Source organism: Molossus molossus, unplaced genomic scaffold (assembly GCF_014108415.1).
Source record: "Molossus molossus isolate mMolMol1 unplaced genomic scaffold, mMolMol1.p scaffold_m16_p_13, whole genome shotgun sequence".
Lineage (NCBI taxonomy): Eukaryota > Metazoa > Chordata > Mammalia > Chiroptera > Molossidae > Molossus > Molossus molossus.
This window is the reverse complement of record NW_023425348.1, coordinates 60,379,546-60,398,721: the sequence shown is the minus strand read 5'-3', so window position 1 is coordinate 60,398,721 and position 19,176 is coordinate 60,379,546. Positions and strand designations below refer to the sequence as shown.

Sequence of the window (19,176 nt, the reverse complement as noted above, 5' to 3'; positions counted from 1 at the left end):
GCTGGAGAAATGAGCATCCTCCCCTCTCACTGGGAGGTTTGCTCACATCTCTTGTCAGCCAGGCTGGGGGTGAAGAAGGCAGATCTGACATCCTCATGTGACTGCAGTTGTAATCGTCACTGTGGAGCCGCTGAAGGGGAAACACACATCGAAGACACAGAGGCTCTTGTCTGGGTTTGCCTAGGGTCCTGGCCCCAATCTTCCTCAAGAGATGAGAATCCTTTCAGAGAATCCTTTCTTGAACATGGTAGGAGGCTCATGGGTTGTGCACCCACTGCGTGCCAGCTGCTAGTCTGGGTTTGGTCTGCATTATCTCACTTAATCCTTGCAAAAACTTCTGCAAAGTAGGTATTATTATTCCTATTTTGCAGATGTGGAAACTAAGTCACAGAGAAGGAGACTTACTTACTCAAAGATCACACAGCTCATATTTAGTGCAGCCAGATTTTAAGTCCTATGTGAGATGTCAGAGCTGATGACCAGACGGCCAGTCCATCAAACCATGCTGGAGGTGATGTTTTAATTACCACTCTGCTCCTGCCCCAGGTTGATACTTCAGAGGAAACAGTATAGTGATGACTTCCTCCAGCTGGACTTACCTGAGTCAGGCAGCCTACTCCTTCCAGGACAGGAAAGGGTACCCAGGATCCAGGTCTCTTCTGCAGAGAGGGGAAAGTACATCTCTCCATGCTGCTGCCCCATCAATGAGGCCAGTAGTTGCCAAAAGCAAATCACCTGATTTCCCTGGGCCCCAAGTGTCTTGAAATCCTCTGCCCCACTTGCTCTGCCACATATTAACTGCAAATCTGTGGCAAATTGCAGGGCACTCATTGGCGATGCACAGGCGGACACGAGCTTGTTAACAGAATGCAGTAATTGACGCCACGTGATTCATTATGCACAGCACCGAGGACTTGAGCAGAAGCTCACTTTGTGGCCAACCACCACTGGTACTACCAGCCTTGAACATTGCTCCTGGCTCTGTCCTGGCTCTCCAGCTGGAGGGCACTGACCTGCAGGGGCCAGAAGCAGCCCAAGGCCTCTGCCTTATCCTGCTCCCTCCTTCTAGGCAAGGGATGAGGGTATTTCCCTTGCCCTCAGGCTGCATAACCTTGGAAGGAGGTTATTTGTTCATTCCTTAATTCAACAAACTTTTTTTTTTTTTTTTTTTTTCCAGATAGAGAGGGAGGAAGAGAGAGAGAAACATTGACATGAGAGAGACACATTGATTGCCTGCCACCCGCACAACCCCAACTGGGACCAGGGACAAACTGCAACCGAGGTACATGCCCTTGACTGGAATCGAACCCGGGGCTCCCCGGTCTGTGGGCTGACGCTCTAACCACTGAGCCAAACCGACCAGGGCAACAGATATTTTTGAAAATGTACCAGGTGTGCAGTAGAGAACAAGACAGAGGGTTCCTGCCCTCACAGAACTTACAGTCCCTCTTCCCTTAGTTTCCTTGTCATCACATGGGTAGGGAAGAGAGAACTGGATTCATCCTTCTCTTCTAGCTCTGAGGTTTCATAAACTGTGATTCTGGATCATAAACATTTATTACTGTATCACAGCAATCTTAGGCCTTTGTATCCAATGCCAAAGAGAACAAAAATGAAAATTTCAAATTTCAGAATCTGGATGGGAACCATGGACACAAGCTAGTTCGATTTTTTCACTTAGAGATGGGGAAGATGAGGCTAAAAGAGGGGCATGGCTCGCCCAGTGGATCAGGGACAGAGCCAGGAGGATGGGGAAGCTGGTCTATAAGACCTCAGTCTCACCTCCAGGCCTCCAGCAACCACGGCTTCTCGGTTCCCCTCTCAGCCTCAGAGCCTGCGGCCTGCAAGTGGAAGAGGAAGGGGTAGCTCTGTTCCCTGAGCTCTGTTACCTTAGAAGGTAAACAGAACTGGAAGTCACTATGCCAAGACTGCCAAACAGATGGACATGAAGTTGAAGCAATACGTCTAGAGTTTGCTGTCCGAGTTCTAAACAGGCAGATGCAGGCAAGCCACAGTGACACCCACAAAGGGGGGTCAGCGGAGGTGGCCGGTGCATTGCTGCTCAGAAGACCTACAGGAGGGCCTGCCTCCCCCCGCCTTGGGGCCTCTGGATACCTCTGGCCTTTGCCTGTCTCCTGCATTTAGCCAGTGGACAGAACCTGAAGCTGGAAGGAACAGCAGATATTTCTGCTGTTCTGGTGAAGCAAGGGGATTGAGTTAGTTGCAGAGAAGTCAGCAGCAGGTGGCTTAACACTTTTTCAGTGACCGGAACGTCTCCATCTGGGTGGAGGAAGATGCTGTGGGTATAGCAAGGCTGTAGCCAGCTCCATAGAGCCTGTTTGTCTGTTGCTTTTCCTGTCTCTCCATCACAGTTCTAGAACCAGCACCTCGAAGCACTGTCCTTGATTAATAGAGTTTTCTGCTCTGTGGTGATCCCTTAGGAGGGAGGTGGTCAGGGTAGGAGAGGGTGAGAATACTGCTCTTGATTATGAAAACCTATATTCATGTTCTGTACTGATGTATAATTTTAGTCTCCTAAATTGATCTTTGTTGTTTTCTACACTGTACTTTTGTAGAAAATAGTTTTCCAGTAGGCACATAACATTGTCCTTAAAGAACTACCTAAATCATGTACGTAAAATATGTCATGTGCACTTACAATGCTTCAGAATAAATCACGCCGAGTTTTTGGAGAGGACTGCGAGTCATTTGGCTGTGAGCTAGAAACTTGAGTCAGAAGCATTGCCTCTTGTGTGTCCTTGGGCTGGTCCCATTCCCTCTCTGCCCCTCTGTTCCACCCGTAGAGAGAGGAAATGGATGGCGGTGGTTTTATTCACCCGGCCTGGCCACCAGTCCTGTTGAATCACTTGGGGTAATTCTTCAGTGTGCAGACTCCTGGGCCCATCTGCATATCTGTAGGACCTGGGAGCTAAGTGCTTGGAAATTGTTAGTTCTACTACTCCGCTAGGCGATTCCAGGTGATGCCGCTCTGATGTGAGTGGTTGTCTTTCAGGAACTCCTTGGTTCTCATGCTTTAGGATCCTTTGCCTTCTCTCTTTTACTCTATTCCCTGATTTTCTCTTACCCCGTTTTCCCTAGAAAGCTCCCCTCTTTAGACTGAGAACCTCTCAGGAGGAGGGACCATATCTCGTCCACCTCTGTATGCCTGGCACATGGGAAGTACCCTGTGAGCAGAGGGAGGGGAGGAGGGTGCGAACGGGCTTTCATGGCCTCACTACCACTTGTGCACATCCAAGTAATTTCCATGATTTTCTGTAGACTCAGTCATTATAAATCTTCTGAGGTGACAAATGGAAAGAACACAGATTTTGAAACCTCACAAAAACTGGATTTGAATTTCAGTTCCACCTCTGAAGTGATTTATCCCAAGTCATTTAATCTCTTTCAACTGCAGTTTCCTTGGTTGTAAAGTAAGGATAATAACACCTGTTTCTCAAGATTGTTTTGAGGATCCGCTTACTACATGAGAGTATGCGTGTAAAAGTAAAAGTGCTGGACAGGTAGTAGGAACTCAAATGCTTTCGCTGCTTTTCTTTCCATGGCCTAAGGTGAGTGACAGGAAAAGGAGGGGGAGACTCAGAAGAATGGATCAACCCCAAGCCAGCCACAGAGGTGACACATGGTCCTTCACCACCTGCCGGTTTCTCGGACCCTGCGGCTGATCCCTATTTGGTCCGCCCTGGGCACATCAGAGTTCAGACTTAGAATCCAAATGCAGTGTGTTCTCTCTGTGATCTGGGACAGGGAGGTAGGAGGAGAAGTAGCAACAGAAAGGCAAGGAACTGTTGCAGGCCTGGTGCCTGGCTTTGCAAAGAGAAACTCAAGCTCCTTCAGAATGGTGAGTTCCCAGGGTCAGATCTCGGGCTGGTTTTGTTAGTCTGTCGCCTCCCCTCTCCGCACAGTCTGTGTTGGAACTGCCACAGCATGCTGCTTTTCATAAAAGTCTCCTTTCCAACCAAGTCCAGCTGTTTCAGCTCCAGAAGGGCAGTCAGATTAGCTCTCTTCCGGGTAAAATGGTAAACGGCTATCCCTCCCCACAGCGCCTCCAGCGCCACAGCAATAATAACAGCCACCCTTCACCAAAGCCTTCTGTGCTTGAGTCCTCGTGATATCACTGTGAGTGGGTACTGCTGGCCCATCTCACAGGGCCACAGGTTGTAATGAAGGCTACAGACTTTAGAGTTAGACCAAGGCTCAAAACCTGGCCCCACCAAGTTTGAGAAAACCCTCTCTGAATCTCAGTTTTTTCATCAGCAAAATAGGATTAAGTAATGTATGCCTCCTAATACCATGAGGACTATGTGAATACCACACGCGTGGTACACGACAGTGTCTAATATGTGCTAAGTAAATCCTCCATAAATGTAATTGTGGTGACAATGATGACAGCACCGGGGTCTCCCCTTCTACAGATGGTAGGTCCCTATAGTAGACCCTATAGTAGAGGGATGAAGAGAGATGACAAAATATCAACAGTTCCAAGTAGCCTAAGACAAACTCAAGAGCACCTCAGGAATGGTGTGGGACCTGGTGTGCCCTGGCCAGTATGCTCAGTGGTTAGAGTGTCGGCCTGCACACCAAAGGGTCACAGGTTCGATCCCCAGTTGAGGCACATGCAGGAGGCAACCAATCAATATGTCTCTCTCACACTGATGTTTCTCTCTCTCTCCCCCTCCCTCCCTCCCTTTCTGTGCCCCCTTTTCTCCCTCCCTTCTACTCTCTCTAAAAATCAGTAGAAAACATATCCTCGAGTGAGGTTTAACAAAAAGGAAGAAAAAAGAAGACCTGGTGTGATAGGTTGCAATAAACTCAGAAAAGAGCTGCATTTTATTTATTCATTCAGCGGATTTTTATTGACTACATACTTCTGTCAGACCTGGTGCTAAAAGCTGGAGATACAACGATGATAAAACTGACATGATCCACGTGACCCCTGCCCTCCAGCAGCTTACCGTCTCTTGGTGGAGTCTGGCACTAGTAAAATAATTGCAATAAATGGAAACTTACAAACTAGGATAAATGCTGTGAAAGAAAGGGACAGGTTGCCATGACATCATATAATAGGGGTTCTGATCTACTTCAGGGGATCAGGGATAGGTTGGCCGAGGAACTGGGATCTGAAGGAGCATTAGCAGTTTATGAGCTAAGGGAGGGGGTGAGGTTGGGGACAAGCTTCCCAGGTATTTGGACCCATATGGCCCCTGGGCTGAGGGGCAGTTCAGTGCTTCCAGAGAGCTGCGAGGGTCAGTAGGACTCGAGTGTAGAGGGTGGGGAGAGTGTGAGGTGAGACGAGAGGCTGGAGAGGGAGATCGGGGCCTTGAAGGCCTTGTTAAGGATTTTTGTTTCTCTTTATTTTAAGAGAATGGGACCCATTGGAGGACTTGGAGCAAAGGCTAATATGTGTGTGTTGTACATGTGCAGAGAGATATGACCAGTCTGATATTTACAAGAGCCCGTCTGACAGCTGTCTTGAGAATGGGTTGGAGGATGCAAGAGTGCTTGTGGGAAGCCAGTTACGAGGAAGCTTTTGCATTAGTCTCAGTAAGAAATCATGCTGGACAGGACTAGAGTCATGACAGAGATGGGGAGGAAGAGGAGCTTCGAGATATTTAGGAGGTAAAGTTGGCAGGACTTGATGATGCATTAAATGTAGCTGAGAGGTGCCTGGCCAGTGTGGCTCAGTGGTTGAGCATGGACCCATGCCCCAGGAGGTCACTGGATCGATTCCCAGTCAGGGCACATGCCCATGGGGGGCATGCAGGAGGTGGCCAATCAATGATCTTTCTCATCGATGTCTCTCTCTGTCTCTCCCTTCTCTCTAAAATCAATAAAGAAAAAATATTTTTTTAATAAATAAAAATAAATGTAGCTATGAGGAAGGAGAAAGCAGGAAGGACAACCTCCAGGTTTCTAGATGCAGGGGTGGATCTCGGCCCTGCCGTTCTAAGCTCGAACAAAAAAAGAGGAAGGGAAAAGGTGAAAGAAGACCCGGTTTGGGCAGAGAGATCTTGATGTGAACTTGAACACACAGCACTTGAGATGCCTTTTGGATATCCACGTGCAGATGCTCTGTGCCCAGGGCCACCAGCAGCAGGACAAAGGCCCTGGGATCCCTTTGGGCCATCGGACCCAGCTCCAGCCTCTCGGGGGTCAGGTGGTTTAATCCATTTGGTCAGAGGACTCACACATTGCTTCCCACCCCTTGTGGTTCTGTTTCCAGAACATTCTGAAAAGGGTGCCGTGAGAAAATTCAGCCTAGAGGGGGTATGAACAGTGGGGAGACAGAGCCTGCTTCTTCAGAGGAGGTAATTTCGATATTGATGCATGCTGTTTGAGTGTTTTTTCCCAAATCTGTAGGTGAGATATTTGTGTTTGATATGTGTTCTTTTATTCATTATTCATTTATTAATTAAAATATTTTCTATTAGTATACATCTACTATGTGGCAGGCGCAATGCCAAGTCAGAAAGGACCCCCGGTTCTTCAGGAAGTGACATCCCCAGAACCCATGCGCCATTGCTGTTCTCATGATCTTGAAGAAATCGAGTAGGATGCTGCCCTTTCTCTGGATGCCAAATCTCCCGTTTGCTGACTTTTATCAAGGGGGCATGTCCTTGTGTTCAGAGTTGATTTTTCAGGGACTGTCGCTGTAGCTCTGACTCCCAGTTGGTTTCTTCTTTTGTACAGTCTCCCTAGACAGTAACTATAAAGAACCACTCACACCCTGGCTGCTTTGTTCAATAGTTAGAGCGTCGACCCATAGACCAATGAGTCGTGGGTTTGATTCCAGTCAAGGGCATGTACCTCGGTTGCAGTTCAACCCTGGCCCTGGTGGGGGTCGTGCGGGAGGCAGCCAGTCAATGTGTCTCTCTCACATCGATATTTCTCTCCCTCTCACTTTCTCCCTCCCTTTTACTCTATCTAAAGACATATAGAAAAATATCCTCAGGTGATTATTAAAAAAAAGAAAAAGAACCAGTCACAATGCTTGTTCTTGACTGAATGAGACTCAGGTGGGCATTCGGAGCCCCCACCTCCCATCCCCCAGCCCCCCCATATGCCAAGTGTTTCTGCGAGCATCTTTGCACTCAGACGAGGGTGGGAGAAGTGGCAGAGCAGGCTTTGTGTCGTCCTGCGGAGTGGCCGAGGAGGTTGCACTGAGGGCAGGGGCGGCGGTGGGTGGAGGAGTAACTCATCCAGACCTGGCACCATGTGATAGGATCTGTGAATACCAGTATGGGGAGATACATGCTCTTAAGAACATGTTTGCCTTGTGAAAACCTAAACACACGAGCCATAGGAATCCAAGCCAGTGGCTACCATCATGAAAGGGAGCATGGTATCCTTTTCAAAGTCCTCTGGTTTATTTAACATGCAATGCAGGGAAAAGTGGGGGAAACATGCAAATTTTGGTGCTCAAGGGAAGCTGACATTCCCTATGTCCATGGAACAAAGAATGTCTTACAACTGGAACAGATGGTGAGCCCGTTAGTGAAGGTGTCCCTGCAGAGGTGACCATGTGGGTGATCATGTGTCAGGTGGAACAGAGAGACCCCTTCTGGGGGCATAGGGGTGGGGAGAGATGGGGGGTAGTAGAGTGAGAATTGCATTTCTAGGATTCTCTGATTCTTGGTTTTGCCTTTTATCTTGAAAAGTCAGTCTGCTTAGGCAAGTCTGTCAAGGACTGAAGTGTCCTTGAAGTCAGAAGGACTTCAGCTAAATCCCAGCTCCTCCTCTTCTAACAGTGTGACTTGGGTGAGTTGCTCTCTGAACCTCCTTCTGTCAGTCTGCAAACCCAGGTTCATAAATACCTTACAGAATTTTGTGTACACGGGTCAAATAAGTTAAGCCCAGCAGCCAGCAGCTCAGGGGGTGGGAAGGGGAGAAGCCTGTGGTGCCTGGGATCAGCTGCCTGGGATCAGCTGTCAGCTCTGTGGTGTGCGCATGGCCCGAGTCCGCGTGCTCTGCTCAGGGAGAACATTCACTGCTCTCCGGGCACAAATGCAGGGCACGTGTCAGCCTGCTGGCAGCCCGGGGTGGGCTGGGACACACTGTCCTGTTTCTACCTCAGGAGACGCCCGCTCAGCAAGCAGTCAGCCCACCCGGCTTAAGTTTCCCCAAAGAACCCAGTCCCCGTTGCGGAGAAAGCCTTTCAGGTGCCGAGGGTGGCATGCTGCTTGTTATCTGACCCCGTTAGAATTCTGGCTATGTCCCTGTCTCGGGCCAGCTCTTTCCTAAACTGATTTTAGGAGGAGTTATTTTCCCAGTGTGTTGGATAAAATCCTGAAGCATGTTTCTGATGATGTCTTTGGAGGTTGCACTTTTTTAATTTTCCAGGGGAGCATGGCTAAGATACAGATTAGTCTTTGAGTGGAGCTAGCATAATCACTGTAAACTCAAAGCCATTTGCTGCCTGCAAAATCCTTGAGACCACAGGCCTGGCTTTGGCTTCAAATGTCACCATCTAGCACATGAGAATCATGCCAACCTGAAGACACTTGTCCCCATTCAGGGTTCCCATCACAGTTATCGTAGTTCCCATCCTCACACACAATGCGGATCCACGTTCAGTGGTTCCTTCTCCTCTAGCATTTCTGTGGGCTCTGTAAGGTGGAGTTCTGGCCCCTTTATTCATGGTAGGAGCATGGCTCTTGGAAGTTGCAGTAGTTTGTCTGAGGTCACACAGCTAATTATTGGCAGAACTATGTTTCAAATCCTGGTCTTAGGGGCAGCCTGACACAGTGAAAACACCACCCAGCATTTGCATCTCACCCATGACATTCATGAGCTGTGTGACCTTGCACAAGCTAGTTATTGATATTATGAGTGGGTCTTAATATTGATAATAGCAGTAACATTTACAAAGCACCCGCGCAGCGTACTCTACACTGTATCTTACTGCGTTCACACACTATCCCTATGAGATGGGTTTTTTAATCCATTTTATGTTTACTTTATTTTACTATATGATTTATTTATCCGTATTGCAGATAAGCATCCTGAAATTCAGAGAACGAAAGAGGGTTGTCTGAGTCTTGGTTTCTCAATGAGACCACTACTACCCCCTTGGGAGGGTGATTCCGAGGCCTGGATGAGGTGGTGTGGGTAAACGCATCGCCCAGACCTGCATGGAGGAGGTGCTCAGTGGTGCAGCTTTCCTCTCTCGTCCCCCTCTGACTCCTAACCCAGTGGTCTGTCCGTGTATCCCACTTAATACACTTGGAAGCTGAGGTCATACTGAAGTCCTCTCCGTCACATCCCTCCCCCTCTCCACAGAGGCCGCTTCAAGGCTCTGATCTGAGCTCGGCATGTTTAGTCTTGCCAGTTCAGGAAACAGCATCCTTCCCTGGCATGCTGCATCACACCCTGACATTTGCCCCAGCAATGTTCTGGACCGCCAAAGCCTCTTCAGCCACAGGGTTCTCCCCTTTTCTGACCTTCTCTAAGGCAAATACACAGTGAAAACACCACTGTTTCCTGATTTGGGCATCTTGCCTGGATCTTTGATGCTGTTACCTTGTGTTTCATGAAGGGCCACCTATGGAAGTGACCTGGAACCCACGTCTCCTGACGTCCAGGGTCATGTTCTGCAGCTTATTATTATTTAATGTTTTAGAGGAGTGTGCAATAGGTCATGGGAGAAAATAGGAGCCCCGCCTTTGGGGCGCTTCAGACATTTATTCATTCAGCTTTGAATAAACATTTAGCACCTACTCTCAGCCAGACCTGCACTGGGCACTGGCTGTGGCAGTGAAGGGGACAGGTCTGTCTTTCATGGAGCTCACATTCTAGTGGGAGAAGTAGACAGTAAAGATATAAACAAGTAAGTCAGCAAGGTAATTTTAGATTTTAAGTGCCATGAAAGAAAGAAATAGGGCTCTGGGATAGAGAGTAACTGGCAGATGTCTTGTGCACTTTGGAAGGACAGTCAGGACAGGACTCGGAGATGGCATTTTGAGCTGAGATCGCAAATGGAAAGCCGGGGCAAGAACATTCCAGGCAGAGGGGTCAATGAGAAAAAGACCCAGAGGTGGAGAGGGCCTGGCCATTCAGTGGAGATCTGGATGGCTGGGACAGTGTGGCGGAGGGGGGTGTGGCGGAGAGAAGCAGGACCAGATTGTGCTGGGCCCTGGCAGCCGCAGAGGAGTTTGGGTTTTTCCTAGAGTCAATGGGAAGCCACCGAGTGGCTTTAAGTAAGGGACTGGCGGGATCTTAAAGAAAACGGAGGCAGCTAAGTGGAGAATGGGTTGTGAAATGTGAGCGGGGAAGCCGAAATAGTTAGGAGGCTGGTATACCAGCTCAGGAGAGTTGGCAGTGGCCTGGACTGGGCTACGATAGTGGAGACAGAAGCAGATAAATTTGTGATTATGTTGAAGTTAGGACAACAGGTCTTGATGAAGGATTAGATGAAATAATCTATTCTGCTCAGTCTACTCAGTATCCAATTAGTGTAGATCAAAGTGACATCTAGTTTGTTATTTTAATCCTCACCCAAGGACATGCTTTCATTGATTTTTAGAGAGAGATGAAGGCAAAGAGAGAGAGAAAGAGAGAAACACTGATAGGTTGTCTCTGTATGAGACGTATGCACCCCCACAGGGGATTGAACCCACAACCCAGGCATGTGCCCTGACCGGGAATTGATCCTACGACTTCTTGGACCACAGGATGATGCCCAACCAACTGAGCCACACAGGCCAGGGCAGGGATGTCTAGTTTTAATTCCTAAATGGGATTGGGGGCATCTGGCAGTGGGTAGACTCCAGGGGGGCAGACCTGACCATCAGATGCCCCTGTGAAAGTTTGAGAGACTTACATAGAGGCTAGTTTTTGTATCTCTAAAAGAAAGCTGGGGGAAGTGAAAGGGGAGAGACTGTCAGAGTTCATTCACCGAACAGTCCATGGCAAGTGCTTATCTCTGCGGCTAATGTCCTGCTTGTGCTGAATAAGACAGGGTATGCTCTCTGGGCACTCCCATCTCTTAGGGAGGCAGAAGTGGAAATAAATGAATCTCACTGAGTCAGTATAATGACAAAGGGACTAAATAAGGGCATGTGGGAACACAGAGGAGAGGCCTTTTTATAGGGGAAGTGAGGGAGGGCATCAGAAGGGGGTAAAGAGAGAGCATTCCTGAAAATGGGAACAGCATTTGCAGCGGCCCAGCACCCTAAAAGAGAGGGGTGTAGTCAAGAATACCTCAGAGTGGCTGGATTATAGAGTGCATGGTGGGAGGTCCAGGCCGGTGTGTTGGGTTGTTGAACACACTGCGAAGGGTCTCGTAGGCACACTGAGAGTGTCGGACTTAATCCTTTGGGCATCCAGGAACCAACAGAGGTCTTAAAGCCAGGGTCTAGTTGATGGAAAGCAAATAGCTGTCCCATAGACTGCCGATCAATCAAATCCTCATTTCCTACTGCGTCTGGATGCAGCCTCAGAAACGTTCTCAACATAGCACTCCAGGCAGCCACTTCCAGTCAACCAGAATTGGCAGAGGATGAGGCCTATTTGTCGTTCCCGAAAGGAGATGAGTCTGTGGATGAGTTTAAAGAGAGACGTGTGCTAGGACCAAAAACTACCTTTTACAGTTGTCTCACCAGCCACAAGTATAAATTGCCTCCATTGTGTAAGACATGGTGAAGGACAGGGAGAGAGCACCCAGTGTTCTTGCTGTGGAGAGAGAGGGGCCATTAGGCTGAAGAGGAGTAACAGCCTGGTCCGAAGGAGCATATTTCTGAGTGTGGCCATGGTTGTATGGCTGCCAAGGGGTTAGTGCTGAGGCATGAAGCACCAGGCTCTCAAGGAATGCTGGTTGCCTAGCCCTTGAATGGGTGCTCTGATAAAATGCAAGGCTGCTTTGTCCAACTGACACTGGTCCTTGTCCCAGAAAGCTCCCATGAAGGCCATGTAGCTCCTCTGAAGCAGGTAAAATGTCCTGGACCACGGAATCAGGAGGTGACCATTAGTGTGAGACTCAGTGATGGTTGTGACTGTCTCTGCCAGTTTGAGGACTTGGTACTCGCTGTGTGTTCAGTGTTGTTTGCTGACTAAATGAATAAGGAAGTGAAATTCACCACCCGGTCAACCATCCAGCCTGGGTGCTATTCCCAGCTCTTGAATTCTAGTTCTCTTAGCCATATAACAGCCTGGTTGGCCTCTAAGGTCCTCACATTCTGCTGTCCCAGGGTTCTAGGGTGATGAATAGAATGGTTCAGAGCAAGCCAAGTCGTCACTCATGTTACTGATATGCTCAGATCTAATCAGAATAAGATATCAAAACCAAGCACTACTTCACAGCAGCTCAGACATGCCTTCTAAAAACAGCAACCGTCTGTCTCCAAGTTGTGAAGAAAATGTATTAGGTTATTTAAAACAGCAAGATTGTCCTTTTTGTAGGGAGAAAATGAATTAAATCTTGTCTTTCTGACTAGGGATTTTAATTGGGATTTGAGTCAATTTGATCTAAATATAAGTATCCGCCCAGAGAACGTGTATTGACATCTGCTATGAGCAGGGCGTTGTGCTAGGCATGTGGGAGACAGGACGATGAGCAAGACACAGACAAACAAGATCCTTCCAGGCAGGAACTGATGGTCTAGTCAGGAGGATAAAACATACACACTGACCATGACCCCAGGCCGACAGAGAATAAGCTGGGATAGGCCAGATCCAGGGGGAGATCAGAGGAGAAACCCCTTCAAGTACAGCATACAGGCAGGAAGTCTGCCTCTTACCACAATGTGTGGGGCTCATAATTCCCCGAAACACTAGGGCCACGAGCACGTTCTCCGTGCATGGACCGAGAGCTCCAGTCAGCCTGCAGCCGCCCAGGTGAGCACCTCAGCCCAGGCTGTCGGCTGTCGGCAGGAACATCGTCTCAGGCATTCAGCATCGGCCTCTCTGAGCTGTGGGTGCACCGCACTGCCAAGCTCAGTGGTCCCTTTTCATGGCTCACATCCTTGGGGTTGATTTCAAGAAAAGTTGTTCACTGGAACAGGAATTTGTATTCTTTCTTATGTAAGACTGGCAACTATTTCTTCCTGTGACCCTTTCTGCTGCATTCAGGGTCTAACTAAAATGGGAGCATCTGCTTTCTGGCATTTATCCAACAATGACTTGGCAAGGCCTTCTTTGTGCAGGGCCCTGTGCGAAGTGGGCAGGAGACACACACAGGCCCTGCCCTCGTGCACTGACAGAGGCTTGTGGCCAGGCCTAGGAAGGACTGTACTACCAGCTGTGAGGGGACAGACGAGGACTGGCAGTCAGAGGAGGGAGAGTTGACTTCCAGGCTAGGGGCATAATGGGCAAACCTAAAAGCAACCCATGCGACTTGGACCTCGACAAATGTAGGAGTCATATACATTGAAATAGGTGTAGTAGTAGGTCTTCTGAAATAAAATAATGACAAAAGCATTGAGGAAGCAAAAAACAAACAAACAAACAAAAAACTCCTGGCATGTTCAGGGAACTGGGAATATGTCAGTTTGACTCTAACAAAGGGAACATAAAGGGAATAATACTAAGACCAGTTTGGGGCTACCTTAGTCAGTTCCTGCTGCTATAACCGGATACCATAGACCGAAAACAACATAGGCTTAAACGATAAACACTTACAGCTCATGGTTCTGGAGCCTGGCGGTTTGACAGCAGGGTGCCAGTATGGTGGGTTCTTGGTGAGAACCCTCCTTCTGGTTCATAGCCGTCCTCTTACTGTGTCCTCACATGGTGGTCAGCAGAGAGGAAGCAAGCTCTCTCTCCTGTCTCTTATCAGGGCACTAATCCTATCACAAGGGCTCCACCTTCATCACCTGATCACTCCCAAAGGCCCCATCTCCAAACCCCATCTTGTTGGGATTACAAATTTGGGGGGACATAGCATACAGTCCATAGTAGGGCCAGATCACAGAGCACCTCCTCAGATATTCCAGCCTATGGTCATTATATCTTTAATTCTGTAGGGAGTAAGATGTTACTCATAGTTTTTAAGTAGGAATGTGCATCAAATCCTGGGGTGGGAAAGGACCCTGGAGATGACCCAGTGCAGCTCTCCACCTCACACATGAGGACTGGATCCCAGAAGGGGAAGTTACCACCCCAAGGACAGGCCACTAGTTAGTGATGGAGCTGGGTCCAGGACCACAACCAGAACCAGAACCAGGTCTTCTGGCTTCAAATGCAGTGGTCTTTTACTCTGTGACGCACTCTGTGCTCTGGGGAGATTAATGAGGCTCTCTGGTGGAAGTAGACGAAGAGACCGTTTCTAGCGGGAGGGAAAGGAGAGGCAAAGGCAGGCAGAGCCTTGGGAGGCTTTTCTATAAAGTTGGGGTGAAAGGTGACCCCTGAGACAGATGAGAGGGAGAAGTCTACGGGTACTTCCTTCAGTTGCTGTTCTTGACTGAATTGAGTCTCCCTCTCCTCTCCCCTCCCTCCCTCGTCCCTCTTGCCTAGAGGGCCTGGTCCTTTTCCAGAACCTGGGCTTCCAGGTCTTAAGTCTTCAGAAATGTGATCCATTTTCCAGCCATCACTCTGGCTTCATGGTTTTACGCATGGGGTATTGGAACTGCCATCATCACCTGAGTGTCTCTGGTTTTAGGTTTCCTGCCAGGCCCTGGAAGGTGCTGTCTGTGTGACTTGCCTCCCATCCCATGACTCTAGGTTTGGAACCAAAGCCCTGGGACGACCTCCCGCAGACACCGAGCTCTATAACAGGCCAGGCGCCTGCCGGAGGAGGGCACTGGGCTGACCTCTGATCATGCGGGGGCCTTGCCTCAGGCCTGTGGACCACCTGCCTCAGAGCCTGGGGAGCCCTAACATGCAGATTCCTGGGCTCCATCTCACACCCACCCAGTCAATCTCTGGGGGCGTGGCCAGGAAGCTGTATTTTTGACAAGAATCAAATTTTTCTTATGTACCTAAAATTTGAGATTCTGTCTTAGATCACTTAATTTTTTGTTTCTTTGTTTGAAAATGGGAAAATTATGTATACAGTTTTACAATGGAAACAGAAAAGCACTTTGAAAAATAGCTGAAAGTTTTACATGTATTTATAAAAATAATATATGCGTATAATTAATATATATATATTACTAAGTTTACAGTCTTGGGGTCAAGAAAGTTGGAAACATTTCTCAGATTGAAATACACTGAGAACGGGTCAGAGGTCTGGGTGCTCATACTTGGAGGACCCGTGTTCACCAAGCACGTGACTATCTGAATGAAGACCTCCAGGAAAGAGAGGCCTGAAGCAAGACCATTAAAGCTTTCTCTTCAGTATCCTCCACCTCACACATGCCTTCAGTCAGCATCATTCACTGAGTGCCTAATACGTGCCAGGGCACTGTGCCAGGCTGAGAATATAGAGATGAATAAGACATGGTCCCTGACCCCAAGAGGTTGGAGATCAATACAGAAATGAGAGTTCATTCCGCTGTGATGAGCACCAGCTCCGGGGTGGGTATCCGTGCTTCGGCAACAAGAACAGGAGCCAGCTGTCAGGGAAGGTGTCACCAAGGAGGTGACCCAGCACTGTGTCTAGAACGTGAGTGTGATTGTTTCAGGAAGGAAAGCCCCTCCCACAGCCCTTATCACCGGCTTCCTGCTTTTCTTCCATCAAGTCCTGTCTCAGTTCCGCCCCTCCTCCCCCTTCAAACCAGTCTCCAAGACCAGTGTTCTTGGCTTTTTCCTCTCTCACCCTACCAGAACCTGCTTCACTCAAGTCAGTACTTGGGTTTAGTCATAAACCTTTGGGCTTAAAACAGTGTTTGGGGTGGGGGTTTACACTGTTACCCCAAAAAGTGTTATCTGAAGTGGTTCTAAGGTCTGTTGGAGATTTGTTTGTATGTTTTCCTCTGTCATCAGCCAGCTGATAGAGATGCTGTGTTTTGGGGGGTGGGGTGGGGGGGTGGATTGGTGACAAGTGGTTTTCCTTGTTGTTTTTGTAGATAAATAATCACTATTTTGCTTACCTGTAAAGAATCAAGGATTAATACATAGTCCCAAGTTGAGGTGTAGAATGACCTTCTTCGTGTTTAAGGTAGGACAACATGGTTAATGAATCAGACCTTCAGCTGACAGAGTCCTTCATGATTTACAGAGTGCCCTCCCTGTGCATGTCTTTTCTGCTCAGAAGGGCTCCACAAGCCAGTGGCCTCAACCTTGGCCAATGCTAATCAGAAATGAAGAACCCCAGGCCATTGCGGAGACCTGCTGAATCACAATCTGTATTTTAACAAGATTCCCTGGCAATTCATAGTCACATTAAAGTTTAAAAAAGACTATAAAGTTAGTGTTTTATTCCCATTTCTTAATTAGGACACTAAAGTCCAGAAAGATTAAAGGATCTTGTCTAAGATCCTATAGCAAGTAGCAGAGCCAGGATTCCAGCCCTGGTCTGTCCAGTTCCAAGTTCATTGTTCTGTCCACCATACAGCCAGGCTTCTTTATGCCGTACTAATTAAAGGATACTCTTTCAGTTGTTCCTAGTCAGTGAAGAGAAGGGGAAAATGACACTTCTTCAAGGTACAAATGCATCTTCTTGGGAGCTGCAGTGTATCAAGGAGAGTTCGAGGGTGAGCTCACACACTGAGCTTTGACTTGATGCCAGGGGCTTGGACAAGTCTGCATGACAGGTAACCTTGTCTTCGTTTTACAGATGGCAAGGGCCCTCGGCATGTTACTGAGTGCAGTCAGCCAGTAGGGATTCTTAGGGAGGTGGTGGTTAAAGGTGGTATTTAAAGGTCTGATAATAGGACTTCCTGGGTCAGAGGTCAAGGAATCGAACATGTTGTAAACACGTCTTTGTACTTGAGGTAGATTCTCTTCCTGTACGAGGCCAGCTTCTTCTCTGACTAATCAGGTTTGGTGGCTTCCCGCTCCTTCCAGAGTCAGGGATTTAGGCTTCGGTCACTTGGAGCTCCTCTTGATTTATGAACAACTCTTCTCATAGAGTGAAAGCGGTTTTCCCAAAGAGGGAAAAATAGCCTAAAAGAAGAATCAAGATGACAAAATGTATTATTTATAAGGGCCTAAAATAAGTGCCGGATCCTCCACTCACAGTGAGCAGACGACAGCCGAGCGCTGTGTGGAGCGGAGCCCAGTGGACGCCACCGAGGTCCCCGAGGCAGGGCCGCTCTGCTCAGCATCCAGCGTCCTGCTCAGGAATGGCTCCAGCTACCAACACAGGGCAGCTCGTGCAGCTCGTACAAACGGGTCCCAAGGTGCAGGTGAGTGCAGTGGGACCTGCTGAACCAGAAATTCTTGAAGGAAAGTGGGGGAAATGCTATGGGAGTCTGTGGATTGGTGGGAACACACGCACACACCCACTGGTAAGATGATATCGCACTCCTGACTTAATACCTCAAGGACATGGGACTTGCTGGGAGTGGAGGCCAGGCACGACTGGGTAGATGCAGGGCCCCTGACTTCGCTTCCTTCCCTAGCCCCCGGTTTCGTAGTGGAGCGTGCAGCTGTTGGTGACACTGCCGTGCAGAGTGGGTCCTGCCGTGTCCAGGAAACAGCCACTTCTTGCTGTATCACAGGTCTTTTGTACGCAAGGCTTACCTCATTATTCTTGAAGAACTTAGCGCCATTTCTATGTTTTGTTTTAAAAGAATGTTTACAACATCATAAGCTCAGGATCAGCAAGTCTGCATTTTGCCCAGTGGGGAAGAAGCAGTCAGTGTCTAGGGGTCTCTGACCAACATTACAGAAAACCTGTTTTCCTGTCACTCATCCCTCGACTCTGCCATAAGACCTTTGTTATCTGGGTGCTTGCGATACTGACCTAGACCTGAGGACAATTTCTCAGATGCATTTTCCACAGAGGGCAAGATTCAGTGACAGGAGGGAGGTGACTGAAAAATAGAAGGTGATGCCAAGGGACTTCTGAGGACACCCAAGGCAATCACGAGATTGTGCTCTGGCTTCAGAGTGATTGCAAGTCTGCTCTTACAGCAGAACAATAGGCTGGGACTTCAGCAGAGCTGTAGCCCTCAGAACCCTTTCACCTGTCTCTAATCCTTCCTCTGCTTCGTCCTTTTCCTTCCTGTTCAGAATTTCTCTTCTGGGATGTGGTGATGACACCGGGGTGGGGGGGATGCTTCCAGTAGCTCTTGCTGTATTTGGAGCTTGCTATGTGTTCTCTGTCGGCTGCTGGCTTCTCCCCAGCCCGTGGGAGCTAGTGGTCCATGGCCCTTGCAGGCCCCTGGCAGCATCAGCCTGGTATTGCCTCTGGTTCTAGTCTCGAAGGTCTTCCAGTTTCCTTGTATCAGACAGGTTACTGCTGGAGGTGCAGGGCACCTATTCAGTGGGCTCGGGTTTTCCTGTATGTCCTGGCAGTGCAGGGAGCCTTCAAGAAGATGGACACCTGACCTTTTTGTCCTCCACACCCCAACTCAGAGTAATACAATCTTAAGATTAAAAGAAATCTTCAGCATTTTAAAATCCAGGTATCTACTCAGTACTTGAATGAGACGCAGCATGGTATGGAAGGACATAGTCTATTGACACTAGTTGGGTTCAGATCTCATCTCCACCATGTTCTAACTGTGTGAGCCTGGGCTGGTCACCTGATTCCTCTAAGCAAGGAATGCCTGTGGAGACATACTGGAAAATAAAGATAATGTAAGAAAAAAAGTGCCAACATACACAATGTGCTGGATAAGAAATGGGTAGTACCATCATTATTTTGAAAACTTTTGCCTGTAGGATGCCTGAGCTCTTTCAGGTATTCTCCATTATATATGATTTTTAACCCCTCACCACCCTGGTTACTCTATTTTTATTATCATTGCTACTACTATTACTGTTGTTATTGTGGTAAAATGTGCATAATAAAACTTAACTGTTTTAACCATTTTAAGTGTACAGTTCAGTGGCATCAGTACTGTTGTGTAGCCATCACCCCCATCCATCTCCAGAACTTTTTCTCTTCCCATATTGAAACTCTGTGCCCATCAAACAATACCTCCCCATACCTGCCCCCCCAGCCTGGTCACTGTCATTTGATAGTGCCCTCCAAGTCCAGTGTCTTTCTTCCCACCACAAAGAGGGTTGGGAAGGGCCTCTTGGTAGGGTTTTGTTTTTGCATTCTGCAAACTTTCACTGGGGACCCCGAGATTTAAAGGTCTGTGTCAGTTGCACAAACTTTGGGGTTGCAGA

General features: G+C 48.3%; 1 protein-coding gene across 3 annotated transcripts in view; it reads left to right on the top strand.

Annotated features, from left to right (window-relative positions):
- Positions 1 to 19,176, top strand: part of SERGEF (secretion regulating guanine nucleotide exchange factor) — a 197,498-nt gene that overhangs the window by 152,146 nt on the left and 26,176 nt on the right. The window contains exon 11 of one of the 3 annotated variants that reach the window (XM_036259421.1): positions 6,242 to 6,317. The exons of the other annotated variants lie outside the window; for them this stretch is intronic. Within the exon in view, the coding sequence (XP_036115314.1) occupies positions 6,242 to 6,291 (50 nt within the window). The 3' untranslated portion in view covers positions 6,292 to 6,317. Of the gene's footprint in view, positions 1 to 6,241; positions 6,318 to 19,176 lie in introns of those variants that run through there. 3 annotated transcript variants of the gene reach the window in all.